At 35.0% G+C, this 15,064-nt stretch overlaps 1 protein-coding gene across 3 annotated transcripts in view; it reads right to left on the bottom strand.

Moving 5' to 3' along the window:
* Positions 1-13,610, bottom strand: part of LOC149789077 (uncharacterized) — a 64,227-nt gene extending 50,617 nt beyond the window's left edge. The window contains exons 1-2 of one of the 3 annotated variants that reach the window (XM_089975261.1): positions 13,290-13,610; positions 4,166-4,346 (exon numbers count right to left, since the gene is read on the bottom strand). In XM_089975261.1, the coding sequence (XP_089831387.1) occupies positions 4,166-4,336 (171 nt within the window). In that variant the 5' untranslated portion in view covers positions 4,337-4,346; positions 13,290-13,610. Of the gene's footprint in view, positions 1-4,165; positions 4,347-13,017; positions 13,098-13,289 lie in introns of those variants that run through there. The other 2 variants (XM_089975259.1, XM_089975260.1) reach the window with 2 other exon arrangements.
* Positions 13,611-15,064: the final 1,454 nt, after the last annotated feature.

Genomic DNA, 15,064 nt, shown 5'->3' with positions numbered 1-15,064 from the left:
GTGTCCAGATTTTTTGCAAATAGGGCCAGATTTGATAAAGTGAAGATGCCCCGGGACCAATAGTTCCTTCTGATGTTTTTTTTTAACCACAAAAGTTACATGCAAATATACACTGTTATAGAATAATAAATAATAAAAAAACCAATAAATAAATAAAACAATTTTCATTGTCACAATTATTTTTATTTTTCAACTGGCAATGTAACTAAATATAAGCCACTCAGGCAGACATGAACAATTCTAAAAACACGATTCTGCCTTTCATTCATATCTGGAGAGTCAGATAACATTGAACTGTTCGTACTACCTTAAATTTCCATGAGTCAGATAAAAATCTTTGCCTCATGGTAATTTTAAACAGGAGTTATAATTAATGCAAAGTTTTCTGTTATAACTAATGCAAAGTTTTCTGTTATCATTAAAGTTTAAAACAAGTGATTTTTGCTTTTGTCTTTTAAAAGATCTTTCAGAAAATAATAGTTTGTGCCACATATACAGGTACATAACATCAACAGTTATAACCAAATCTTATTCAGGAGTTTAATACAATAAGTGCCATAAGTCCAATTGCATAAGTGTGCATCAGTCGCCATGGCAGAAATGAGCGGAGAAGGATTTGCATGCTAGCAGGCCATAAATAATACATTATATGACTGAAGCTGCGGGACATATGAAATCTTACTGCGGGCCGTGATTGGCTCATGGGCCGGACTTTGGACACCCCTGTCATATATTATATAAGATCAACAGTTCTGAAACAATAAATGCCATAAACAAGCTAATTTTAAACACATTCACATAATTATTTACATCTCTGAAACTTTATTTCATTTTATTCTTTTGATTTTCAGTATTTTAACACAAACACACACATTATTAAATGCAACACATGCACCCCTTTGCACTTTTTAAAATGTAATCAGGGGTTTTAAAATCGATGCAGGTGTCAATGTTTATTTTACGTCATAAAAATGATGTTAGTGTGTCTGCATTCAGGGCCTTACTACAGTTAGTATTTTTTTTCATCATATAAAATGATCTTTCAGTCTGCATCATTGTGTGGCAAGGTAATTAGTTGCTGAATAACTAATTTCAGATTTGGGAAGCGGATGCCACCAGTAGTAATTCTCTGGCAGAAAATATCCAGCAAGTAGCTACAATAGCTCCTTTTCTGGTCATCATCTGTTAATACAGATACACACTCATCTGGCAACATGAAATAATCTTCTAATTCATCTTTAAGTGCATTATGATCCAGGAGTGGAGCAACTCAAAAACTCAAGTGTAGCTACACGTAAAAAAATAAATATTTGAAAGGTATTTTCAAGGTGTAATATTAACTTCTTTGGATTTATCATGGCCTCATCATTATGTATTTAAAGATTTACAGTAGCCCCCCTCTTGAACGGCCCACCAGACTAGCGGCCACCCCACTCCTTATGGCCAGAATCTGTTGGCACCGAGGAATTTGTGTTCAAAAGTACCCCTCACGAAAGGCCACCTGGCTAATGCGACTAGCATATTAGTGCAATAATATAAAATTTACCCCTCTCAAGCGGCTGCATTTTATTTTAATGTGTATCCAGAACCAGTATTTTATTCATAACGTGTTAAGTAATCCGATTTCTGTTTCCTGATGTCAGGTTTCCGTTAGTGAAAGAAGTGTTGACTAATGTACATGTACCACTAAGGTTAATATTAGATCATTTACGCCTCGTGAGAAGCCACATTTATTTCATAAAGCAGAGAAAGACTCAATATTTTAATCCATACAAAAGGGTAAGTACGTGTAATCCAATTAGCCTTACTGCTGTGTTATCATAAGATGTCAGCTTTAGTCACTCTGATAATTGTTAAGATTACAATTATTTAAGAATAGTAACAGCTGAGAAGTGGCAGCATCGATGTACAATACATTAGTCAGAAGAAAAATGGTTTGATAGCCTTTATGGCTTTCCTTGGTAAAATGTTGAGCTTGTTGACTTTGATAATTAGTGGCTACTATTACTGACAATAATTGTCAAAATTACACATCCTAACGGCTGCGAGGTCAAATCAGCATGAATTTAATTGTACATATCAAAGCCATTTTGGCTTCTCTCACTTACTGTAAAGAAATGTATAAAAACAATAGGGTACCAGACTGCAATTAACGAATCACGTGACAAGATTCACTTCCTTTAAAAAAAACACGGCAATTTGTTTAGATGCATAAAAAGGCAATTTGTTTAGATGCATAAAAAAACTGTTTTATCAGTATTGTAGTTGGCAACATGAAAAACTTCCTGCAAAAAGATCAACATGTCATCAAGGAAAAGAAAAATTCTCAGTTTAGAAGAGAAAGTGAAAGTAATTAAACTGACCGAGAGGTTTGGGGGGGGGGGGGTGGTGTGTGGTCGAGGATCCTTGCAGAAAATTAATGACGGAAAGACTCAGATAAACAATAACGTGAAAGATAAGGAAACAATTCTGCAGAAGTGGGAAGGTGAAATGGACCGAGAAAGGAAGACTGTTTGAGCCAGGAGATTGTATCCTGATCTGAATGCCAAAAAAAAAAGCAACCATTTTGTCAGCTGAATTGGGATATGACAACTAACCAAAAGTAACGGATGGTTGCATAGATTGCAAGTGTGACACAATCTTAAGTGTTCTGTCCTTAGTGGAGAATCAGCTGATGTTAATAATGAAGCTGTTGAAGATTGGAACAAAAGACTAAACGATATATGCAGGGGATATGACAGCAAGGATATTTTTAATTGTGACAAGACTGGTTTGTTTTTTTAGACTGTTACCAACAAAGTGACAGATGATGTGATCTGTAACATAATTATAAAGACAGTTTTAAAACTATATCAATGGTTATTCATAACATTCTTTTGAAAATGATGAAACAGTTTGTTTTACATTTATTTCACGACATGCATGCGATTTTTTAATGAAAATATTAAATGTACTTGTGACTTTCTTCATATGTATTTACTATTTGCATTGTCATCCCCCTCTAGAAAGGCCACCCTCATTACAAGGTCACTTTCCTGCTGCAATAGGGGTGGCCTTATAAGAGGGGGACTATTGTATATTAATCCTTCATAAACCTTAGTCCTACAATACAAGACATCAACCTGATATTTATTTTTTGCGTGTCAGTGTATTATTGGCCAATGACGGCGCTGTGTAGAGTGTTCCGATGTTGATTAACTTCAGAATAGTAAGTCAAATTTTCAGGAATATCTCACACACTTGTCATCCCATATCAGCACTTTTCTACAAATTAAAGTTATGTTTTAGTCAGAATTTACTTACACTGGTGTCTTTTTCATAATATATTCAAATTCCCACACTGGCAAATGGACATGTTTTCAAGTTACGTTGGCCTATATTTCAGTTGGCTGGAATGCGATGGAAGTTGGGAATACCGAAATCGGTTAAAAGGATCGTAAGAAATCTTGAACCAAACAAAAGCTATCTAAACACTTTCTTCAATATTAATATACTTTTTTAATTAATTTCGTTAAAGAAAGATACTTTCATGCAACCCGATTTTCGCATTCCCTGCTTATATAGTTTTCCAAAGCATATTATAATTATCCCCATGACTGCGCATAGTTTAAAAGATTCTGGATCGTGCTTGAATTTTTATAAGAAAAAACTGTACAAAATGGTTGTACAGCCATACAATGATGAAAATGAAGGAAAAAAACCCCACTGTACAAATAAAAGGTAAACCGTTTAAGTTGACAGGTATGGTATTTTAAGGGTCATAAGACTTACAGCAATGTTGTAGTTATCAATGATGATGGAACCTTGACATTGTAGGAGGCTGTTGCTGTTAATAAAAGCTCAACATCATTAAGGCTGTCAATACTGATGGAATCTTAACACCACTGAGGTTGCAGATGCTGATGTAACCTAAACACCGCTGAGGCTGTCAATACTGACAGAACCTCGAGATTGTTTATGCTGTTGATGCTGATGAAACCTTAATACCACTGAGGTTGTCAATACTGACAGAACCTCAAGATTGTTCATGCTGATGAAACCGTAATACCACTGAGGATGTCAATACTGATATGATTTGTCCCCACATATAAGGAATATATACTGTTAAACTTAAACAAGAGTCAAGATTGATAATGCATTTAGACAAAAAGAGTTCTAAGAATACCTGCAGGTAATCTTTCAGGTCAGCATACTCCTCCATTTCTGCAGCCTTCATAACCAGAATTTGTAGCTCCGTCTCTGGAATATGACGATAGTTCTGCAACTCTTCCCATTTCATTTCAGATTGTTTTTCCCTGGAATCCTTTTTCCTCTTAGCTTTATCGGAAGCACTCATTCTGCTAAATCTGGAATGAGGGTTACAATTAGGCACTGCCATACATGTGACTCAACACAGTGGTGTGTGTGTGTGTGCAATCTGTATACATTTTAAGACAGATTCCAACCAATCTATATCACATACATGAAACAAGAATACCTTGAAGGGACTGATACTTTACTGGCTGAAATGAATTTCAATGAATTCAAAATAAAATCATTAATTTCTTTTACCTGCTAAGTGTTGACAGTCGATCTGATATTCGTCAGTGATGAAAAAATACTTGTCTGCTGTGGTGCCATATGTCAAATTGGCACCATTTCAATTTTGGACAAAGTAGATATCACCATCTGTCTTCTGGTTAAAACACTATGTAAATATGACCAACCCTTTCGGATAAATAATGACAACAGGACTTTCAAGATGGCCATATTGGATATTAGATGGTCGCCATCTTCTGGTGTCAATTCCATACTGATATGACTTTCCATGTTGAAGATGATTCGGACTGATCAGTTATCTTGTCAATGATTTTCAAGATGGCCATATTGGAGGTCAGATTGGCACCATATTGATTTTTGATCAACTGGATGTCATTAGAAGTGAAATACCCCTGCTAATATGTTCATTTATTCAGGGCTGCTGTGGGGGGGGGGGGAAGTTAGATAAGTATTCTTTTCATTTAGGACCACAAGAAGTCTTCTGATGAAAACCTCATTACAAGATTTTCAAGATGGCTACAGTGAGACTATGTGAGACATCAAAATCGACTTCATAAGAAGTATTTAAGTGTTGATATGACAATCCATTCATCTTGAGTAGTGATAAGATTTTCAAGATGGCTGCAGTGACAGCCATATTGGGGACTTCATTCTAATTCATAATTCAGACAATTTTATAACCACCCTATATACATTACAAGGGGAGTTAATCTGTGCAGTAGCATAATTTCAGGGTCGGTTCTTACCTTCCTGGGTTCCTGCTCATGGCGGTCTTACTCAGGAATCCATTGAAATCTGCAGTGGCTCAGTGGTTAAGGCATTAAACATGATACATGTGATTCGAATATGTAGGTTCAAGTAGCACTATCAAATTTTTTTTTTTTTTTTGTAGGCCAGGGTTATCATTGTTCTTAGTAATTCAGTTTAGAAGTGTTGATGTTGTTGTTGTGTTTAATGCCATTTTTCAGCACACAATAGGCTATATATGGTGGCCAGTATTAATTGTGGAGGAAGAACCCGAGATACCCCGGAAAGAACCACCAACCCACTAGTGGCAAGTTTGGAAGTGTTTATGGAGGAAACCATACTGGGTTATTATATATTTGTAAAAATACAAATTACAAATTAACATTTAATATATCAGTAACGGCACTGCATATATGGCATGCTTTGAAATAATGCACAAAAAATTAAATAACTTTAATATGTCAATAATAGCAAATGTCAAACTCCATTTTTTTAAATATATACAATAAATATGTTCTCTAAGCAAAATATTTTTCTTCCATATAATTGAATGAGAAAAATTCTGATATTCTACTGTTTATACCCTAGACAACAGTCATGGAGCTTGTCCAAAATTCAGGACAAACCTGAAAATTTCAAGACTTTATAAACAATGACTAAATCTGTTATGTTCACAACTCCTACTTATAATAACTTCTTTTTTAATGTCTAAATTAATGAAATTTTCTTGGTAATTTACCTACATAATCTCAAATAATACTTCAATTTTGAATTTTATGCTTAATGCCAAAGATCCATTAAGTACCAAAGCAAAGGAATCTTTTTATTCTAATAATCCATTGATAAAACAACATGACTGATCATTATCCAGGGGCACATTAATTATCCATGTTAGTGTTACAACTAGCTCTTATAAAAAATATTGTACTTCAGAAAAGGAAAATATGGAACCAGACTGATAGTGGTGAAGCACTCCAAAAGTTGAAAGGATATTGCTTCTTGGATTCTTCTCAATAAGGTTCTTGTGTCTTCCATATATTTAAATTGTTATTGAAGTAAAACTTTCAGTAAAAGTATCTTCTTTTTATAAAAAGTTTCAATGCAAAGTGTTACGACTTTATGGTCTTAAATTAAGCAACGCAAAAAAGAGTGAAAACCAATAAGTTTGGTAAAATTCAACAATTATTTCCTCTGAATACAAACTGAAAATTTCAAAAGAACTTATTGTATTATAAATCAAATCCCAAACAGTCATAAAAGTTTAATCACAAGTCCACAAGTATAAAGTTCCAAACAAGTTCCAATATTGGAGTTGTTGATGTATCTGTTGTCTCTAACGTATAGTAGTAATGTGATGATGTCCTCGGGGTCTTTTGGTATATCACAAAAATATAGTCCTAAAATGTTCTTGTCTTAATTCACTACAATTCCAAATTGATGTTTCTGTCCCAGAATATTATATACATGTACATGATTCCTATGCTTTTCTAAATAAAAATTTCCAAACCTTTTCCAGGTTTTTACCCCAGGATGTAATTATTTTTTTCAAGGTTAACATTTGACCATTACTGAATGGAATTAAAGAACATTTTGGATTATAAAGCATGCATTTTCCAAATCTGAAGATGTTTCTCTTTCAAGACTCTGCAACGTATATGTCAGAAAAGATGATCATGTACAAAACCACAAAATGTGTCACACGAAACAAATCTGACTATATTCCTATAAACTGGCATTTAAAGCCATTACAATGTACAGAATGTACAATTTACTTTGCTGGCCTGCATTATGTTGCTATGTGGAAACAACACAATGAACATACATTATTTTGTTTCCTTTCAAACCTTTAATTCTAAAGAATTCTAGAGCAATAAATGGCATGTTATACAAAATATAGATTTCCTATCACAGTACGAAAACAAACCCCAAATAAATCCAAATTATTATGATCCCATCTTGTAATGAAGAGTTTAACCCTGACTTCATGTGTGCCAATAAAATCTCAATTTTGTTTTGTTGATTCAGCCCCCGATCCTGTCTGTAGGCGTGATGAGGCTGTACCCTCTTTCCAAGCTCTGCAGCATCAAGGTCATTTAAGATACACCAACGTGGGTGGTATTACAAAAAAGCAGACAGATATAGCTCTAAAATGATACCAAATAATCTGGAAATTCAAGTTACACAACAAAATACAGAGGGAAAAATCTCATTTTGGACCAGGTTTTTTAAACCCAAAATTCGCTCGTGGTCGGAATGCGATTTTGTGTCCAGATTTTAGATCGCTTGGCTTCACATCTAAGGCAGATCAGTCTGAACTGCACACAGACAGGTGAACCTTTGCAAAACTTAGGATAACGTGGGCATTTGGAATAAAGAGTGGTCTTCTTACGAAAATGATGGGTCCATTAAGCAAGCAAAATGACCAATGGAAAATGATGGTTCTAATACAACTAGGCATTAGTCTCGTGGAAAATCTGTTGATAGCAGATGTATTCAGAAATAGCTTCCCAAATGTCTTTCCTACTCACATTTCAGGCGAAAACGACAAAACCCCTGGGGCCGAATGGGTTCAAGACATTTACAAATGGGTTAATTTTGACAAAAGACCTTCAAAATTATATATTGTTGTATAAACAAGTATCGACTTTTCTGTAAAATCAATTTGTTTTCTTGTAGGTCACCACACCAGTCCCCAAACCTATATTGATATATGGGCTCTTATCATTTCTTAATATATAATAATTTTTCTAATCCAGGTTTCTTTCGAATATTCGAACCCCATTTTTCACAACTGGACATTTAAGAGTGTGGTATCAGAGCAGTTATATATTAAAAAAATTGGAATCTGCTGCCACTGTAAGATAGCTTACCAGCGGGCCTAGCAAATATAAACTGTTATATAGACTTATACTTGCAAGAAATCATTAGGAAAATTATTTATTTACTCATAAATGGCAAGTATTATAATCGTTATGTCTTTAATCCGCTGACAGGTTAGACCAAACTCTGCAGATGAAACCTGACCCAATACTCGCCATTTGCGTTAAGTCACATGACTTCACAAATCGCAAACAATGACATTGAAAGTGCTATGTCATGTGATATCAACAGCAAACTACTTTTTAATGTTGTTGTACAAAATTTCAATTATATTAAATGAAAGTCTGATACCTTTTGTAAAAACCAGAAAGAACATAATTCTCAACATATTTCTTTCAAGAAAAACTACAAGAAACTTGGCAAGTCTGATTCATCAAGTAGAGTAGCCTGGTTCCCAGCTTTGTATACTATACCTGCATGACAGAGAGCACATGTCAACGTGGTAGTCATGTGATACAACAGAAGTCCAGAAGATGGTCTCGGAATATATATAGAAACTTTTGTGCACTTTCGTTTTTGTGTTTTTATTACAGCCAGTATATGACTTTCATTTAATATGTTTTTCTACAATATGTGAAAATGATGGCTGTGAGATTCTATTTGATCGTGCAACTAGCAATCGAAATCGCTAGTACCATCTCAAATTTCAGCAACACATTAATTGTATCGTCTTTCAGCAGATTAAAGACATAACAATTTTAATACTCGCAATTTCTGAGAAAATAAACAATTTTCATATTGATTTCATGCAGGTATAATTCAATTTAACAACATTTAAGTTTGCTATCCCATCCACTAAGCGGCTATGACTGTTTTTCATACCTTCCATATAAAAAAGATACTGATTCCGAGCTGTCTATGAAACAAAAAGTCTACTAGACGAATCTAATCCACAGAGGGTTTGGATTGTCTCAACAAATATATTTATGGCAAGCACCCAAATGATCCATACTGCAACCTCCTAATGCTCTGGTTAGAGCCTGATAAATTTAACTCACAATCAGTTCAGTTACGACTCAATTACATAATTGTTTCGGGGCATCAAGTTGTGGAGGAAAATTCCTGGGTTTTTTCCCCAGTCTTTTGTCAATATTTGCAAATTTCAAGGACTTTTCAGGGTCGGGAAAACAAATTTATTTCCTCCAGACTTCTTCCCCGACAGCATAGGAACCATGTATATAGCACTTGTATTTCCAGTGAATATTAATTGGAATAAGTAATTCTATTCAAATGAAAATCTAAACATAACATTAAGACTGATTTTGCTTCAAGATGTTAAGGCAAGAATGAGTAATATCTCAAGTAAACATTATATAACAAGCTAAGACACAAAAGTAAAACCAGGGTGAGGGTCAAAAGTTCATTTCTAGAAAATTCTTGGTTACCTAGACAATAAAATCTGTTACTAAAATTATAACAAAAAACAGACTAAGCATTAGGTAGACCAGGTTTATGAAGGGGGAATTCCAATGTCCTAGACTAACATACATGCCAACCTGGCGAGGAAAAAGTGTAATCTAAGAAGACAAAAAGAGTAATCCAAGCAGAAAAAGAGTAATCCACATATAACATTATAAAAATTCAATGAGCATATGTACAAAATGATTTATCCCTCTGGATATTTATACGTCAATTAGTGCTTCGAGTTTTCGTATATAACACTTTGAGCTTTAAAAAGCAATACTCTCATATCGCATTTCAAAACACTTTGTACCAGCTGAGACTATAATCGTTTTGCACACTAGTAGAATACTAAGTGCTGGGTTACTCAGCCTGGATCTGAATTCAGTTTTATTTTTGTTAACAAATCTGAACAATCTCTCACAGTCAGCATTAGAATAGGAAAGAACCAATATTCCTTTCATAACCTGACAAAGAGGAGGAAATTTATATCTCAGTTATTGGTTCTTTTAGCTGTCAAATAAGATGAAAAAATCAACACATGAAGTACATTGTCAGGTAGAGTGCCAACCTGATACTTCAGGAGTTCTAATTTATCAGCAGCCTTTCCTGCAGCATGGTGCATCATATGACAGAGACAAACTGATATGTACAATGATGGAGACATTTGACAAAATACAGAATGCAACTCTTTTATGAATTACAGTCATCACTGACGTATTATCAGCTGAAAACCCCACACAGTTCTGCCTACTTATGTTTATTCAAAGCATTATCAAGGAAATAAAAAAAAAATGTTTTCTCCAGTGGAATCTACTGTTAATTCTGGTAATGAAAGAAGAGCACACTAACTTTGCCCTTTTCATTGTCAAAGTCCTTACACTGCCTGGGTACAACTTTTTGTCATAATCAATACTCCTGTCTGTTGCAACACTAAACGGTCCAATTTTCATGGCTTCTGCATTTTTTAATTCAAGTATTTTCTGCTAAAATCCTAACAATATTAGATGATTTTGTTCTTGCACATGCATATTTTCTGCAATTTTGGAATCAGGAAACATCCATTTGAACAAAGGATAAATGTATTCTTCTACCGCTAGGGGTAGTCGTCGTTCTATTAAGAACTCGGTAGATAACGCTTCTGCATTTATACAAATTCGTATCCACAATTTAGTTCTGCTGTAAAAAATGAAATTACCTTATAACTGGAGTTAGTAAAACGAGCTAATTCAAGGTTTCTTTGTTTTAACACCATGACCAATATTAAAATACTTTCCATGCAGCCAGCATGGGGGCCCTAGAAAGGAAAGCTGCATGGTGTAATTCATGTATTTATCTCTGAATCGGTTTTTCATCTTTTCCTAATCCAGCTGTGAAATTTTTTGAAAAACATTTTTACACTAACACACATATTGACTAGAATAAATCTGACTAGACTTTTAGCGCCAAATACCTACAGACTGTTTCTGTACCAGATATGAATTAGAACAAAGAATCTGCGCGCAAAGAGTAAGTTATAAAACCAATCTGTTCTCTTGTAACTAAGCCATACAGCTGCTATAAATAGAAACTGAGGTCACAAGTTGAAAGTAGAAACCAGCATGTTTCTTGGAATAGGGCAACTGCTATAAATTTAACATAATACTGTTAGGAAAGTGCATGAAAGTCTTCAGGCAAACGGAGTCTTATGTCGTTATGTCCTAGTTACACAGAAGCTATGTTTTCTAGAATACGGTCTGTGGGATTAATTTGATGTTAATCAAAATGAGAAAACAAATTATTAATTTTGGGGGGAGGGGGAAATAACAAAAACGCGTAATTTTTGAATACAATCACAGGGAATCATTACTTGCATTACAAAAGAGATGAAGACAAAATTCATTTTCACTACTTAATGTAGATTACAAGATTGATTGGGCATCAGTTGCTTTGAAGTCCTCACTGCAATTATTAAATTATGTTTTACTGCTACATCTTACTTCCCAAATAATGGCCTTGTATAGTGTTAACATCAGAACAAGTAGTCAAAGTTTCAGGAATATGTCACACACTTGGCAGCTCATCTGACACTCTTCCATAAATTGATATGTAATTATTATAATTACTCAAATTATTGTGCTGTTTTTATCCTGGTGGAATCAAAATCAGAGACCAGCAAATGGATGCATTTTCATATTCTGTTGACATACATTTGAATTTGTGCAAATGTGACGGTAGCTGAGGTATGCCAAAGTATGTTCATGTGGAGGATATGTTTCTTGAACAAAACTAAACATTGCTTACAGTTCCAATAGGCATAATATATATTTATTCGTTTCGGTACAGAATAATACTTCAACTTAACCCGATTTCAGCATTCCTGGCTTTAATGACTTTCCAGCCAAATGATATGTAGGCCAATGAAACTTGAAAATAGGTCCATTTATTTCCAATATCATATTTTCATTCCGCCAGGATAAAGACAGCACAGTAAGTACATTAATTACACTTAAATTAGTGGAAGAGTGTCAATACAGGCTGCCAAGTGTGAGTCTGTTAAATTTTTTATTACTCATTTTGATATAAGGTCCTTATAGTAAAAGTCAGAGGTCACGTAGGCATGAAACACTGCTTATTTCACTTTTGGTTGTCCTTTTATATTCTACATGCCTTTATGTGGTAAGTATTCACTTCATTTGGATTCTTATACATCCACATTCCTTTGGAAGGTCATTATGTAGATGCCCCAAGAAAGGCATACTGCATAATCAATTTATGTAGACATTTGTTGATGAAATGCGATCTAGTACAATCTGGATTGAATGTCGCATACTGTAATGTCACAATGAACACTACTCATACTGATAAAAAATTCGTACTACCCTATATTGTGCCGATTTCACTCGAATTGCTCCTTTATTTGCCCACGTTTAGTACATGGTCACCATTGTATAATATAGAAAAATCAAATGTAGAGATTGGTAATTTTCGTCGAGAACTTTCTTGACGACAGTTAAGGAGTAGATCATTAAAAAATCAGGATTTAATTGACTTTGGTTAAAGCAAAGTAGTGTTCGATTTTAAAAGAATTTATATTTAATATAAAATGAGTAAATGCGCATACATGACTCGCATGAATTGTACTATAAGTTATAACTGGAAACTGATATTTATAGGTGTGTATTTAAATTAGTGTAATCGTCAGCGATCTAGAGATCTTCTCTAAGGCAACTGTTAATTTAGAACTAGTAACTTATGGTCAAACAGAGTATATATAAGATACGTACACGATAGGTTGCGCTATGCAGAAAAATAAGCAGAAAACTTGGCATATCACAGTTATATATTTTTCGATCTCGTTTAACATTATATAGAGTGATAAATATTTTCAACTGCCACCATTCCTACTTGTACTTCTGAACTTAAAAATAAAAAAGATTCTAGTTTAATGAAAGTAATGGATGGTAATACCTTTTGCTATGAATAGAAACTGTTGTGACAAGTTAACTCCATTATAGTCTCTTCTTTTCGTTTGACACTTCTATTTTTCCCGCCTTATGTCGTAATCGCATGTAGTAGCAAGAGTGGTAGAATAATATATTTATGTGGTGTGACCTAGCTCGGTATTGTTTATATTTTGTGGTAAAAGTGAATGTTCTAAAATAAATAGATAATGTTTATAAAAATAAAAATAACTAGTGCTTAAACTTGCGTTTTCAGTTTATTTCTAATATATCACTTACCTTGCCTTCTAATAGCCTGGTTCCCGGACCTGATTTCACTAGCATCATCTGTGGACAGGGAATCAGTGTAGCCTTAAATGTGTACAACCGGGATATCTTTCGTTTTTACCCTTGCAAGACAGAAAACATGTCAATGAATAGTTTGGTTCCTTAATAGTCTTATTCACAGCTCCACATTAGCTAAAACCAATGCGTGCTTATATTTGAAGAGAAAGATCCGACAGCTGTTCTCGATGAGAACCATACCCCGAAAGAACATGTCCTTTCCCAGAACCGATCTGAACACAGGGTAAAGCTACGATGTGTTCCGATCGCCACAACCACATCACTAATATGCCAAACGCATCGAGACAATTTGATCAGTGCAGTGAGTGAAACGGGGACAAGTTTTCAATAGAGGAATTATGGAGAAGGGGGATAATTACACCAAAAACTTTATATTAAACCAATGCAGGCAATAACTCTCCTTGTCTTGTTAGAAAGAGTGACAAATTTAATACTGTGTAAATGATGATATTAGTTTATTTCCTCTCGGTAATAGTAGATTACTGAGTGTTCCTTGAAAGCCTGAGCAGCAGAGGGGGCGAACAGACCACTTGTCTGAAACCTAATTTGCTTAAAGTATAAGCTTCTTCCGAAATAAAAAAAAAAACATAAGGTCACTACTAACCTGACCGAGAGTTGTGTTTACATACCAGAGGTCCCGCCCCCTCTGCTGATATCAATTAAAAAATTATCATATTAATACTGCCACCAGCCAAGGAATCTCACACTGCTAGATTAGCTCGAGAAAGACTAGAAGCAATCAAAACGTATCTTCCTGTTCGTGATTCTGTTAGACAAAAATTGCAAGAACGTCAAGAAGCCCAAGTTGAATTTCCAGAAGGCACAGAACAGTTAGTAGTGAAGTGGGCCACCCTAGCCTCAATGGGAATTATCATTACAGAGACCCCTGGGCCACTCTAGCCTCAATGGAAAATTAACATGGAGAAAAATCGTGGGCCACTCTAGCCTCAAGGGGAATTTAACATGAGAAGTAGTCTTGGGCTACTCTAGCCTCAAGGGGAATTGAACATGGAGAAAAAGTCTTGGGCCACTCTAGCCTCAAGGGAAATTGAACATGGTATTTTTTTTTTAAATTTTTTTAAATTTAAATTTAAATTTAAATTTAAAAAAGGCAGTTCACTGCATTGATTCACCTGTTCAAAAAAAAAAGGGGTAGGCAATTGAAAAGTCATTCTCTTTTCGAGAAATATGGCTGGCCCTGAAAAGGGCCTTTGGGTTTATGTTAATGTATTCATTAACATAAAGGGCACCGCATTGGTCTTCTTCTTGTCCTTAGGCTGCGTCTCACTGTTGGCCCGTAAATCAGCACTCTTTTCAGGCATCCTTGTCTTTCAACGTAGATCCTACGTATCCACAGGCTGGTGTTTGTCCTGTGGACAACGGTCCACTTGGATCGGACATACATGAGCATGTCCGTCCTAAACATCATGGAAGACACAAGGGTGGATGACTCAACTGTGGTCCACATCTTGAAGCGACGAGAACAGGTGAATCAATGCAGTGAACTGCGCTTATTTATAGGTAGAGGTAGGATTGAAACGGATTGAGTTCATTCACCAATCCAAACACGCGTTACAAAATTCAGTCAGCTCGCATCCAATCCGAAGAGAACAGTCTGTGACGTCACGTGGTCTATATAGATTCGTTAGCGCTTGTGTGCAGTCAATCTATGCGACAGTGATTCAACATGACGGAAACTCAGAAAACGA

Source organism: Sinohyriopsis cumingii, chromosome 11, assembly GCF_028554795.1.
Source record: "Sinohyriopsis cumingii isolate HCF-2022 chromosome 11, ASM2855479v2, whole genome shotgun sequence".
NCBI lineage: Eukaryota > Metazoa > Mollusca > Bivalvia > Unionida > Unionidae > Sinohyriopsis > Sinohyriopsis cumingii.
This window is presented reverse-complemented; position numbering and strand designations above follow the sequence as displayed.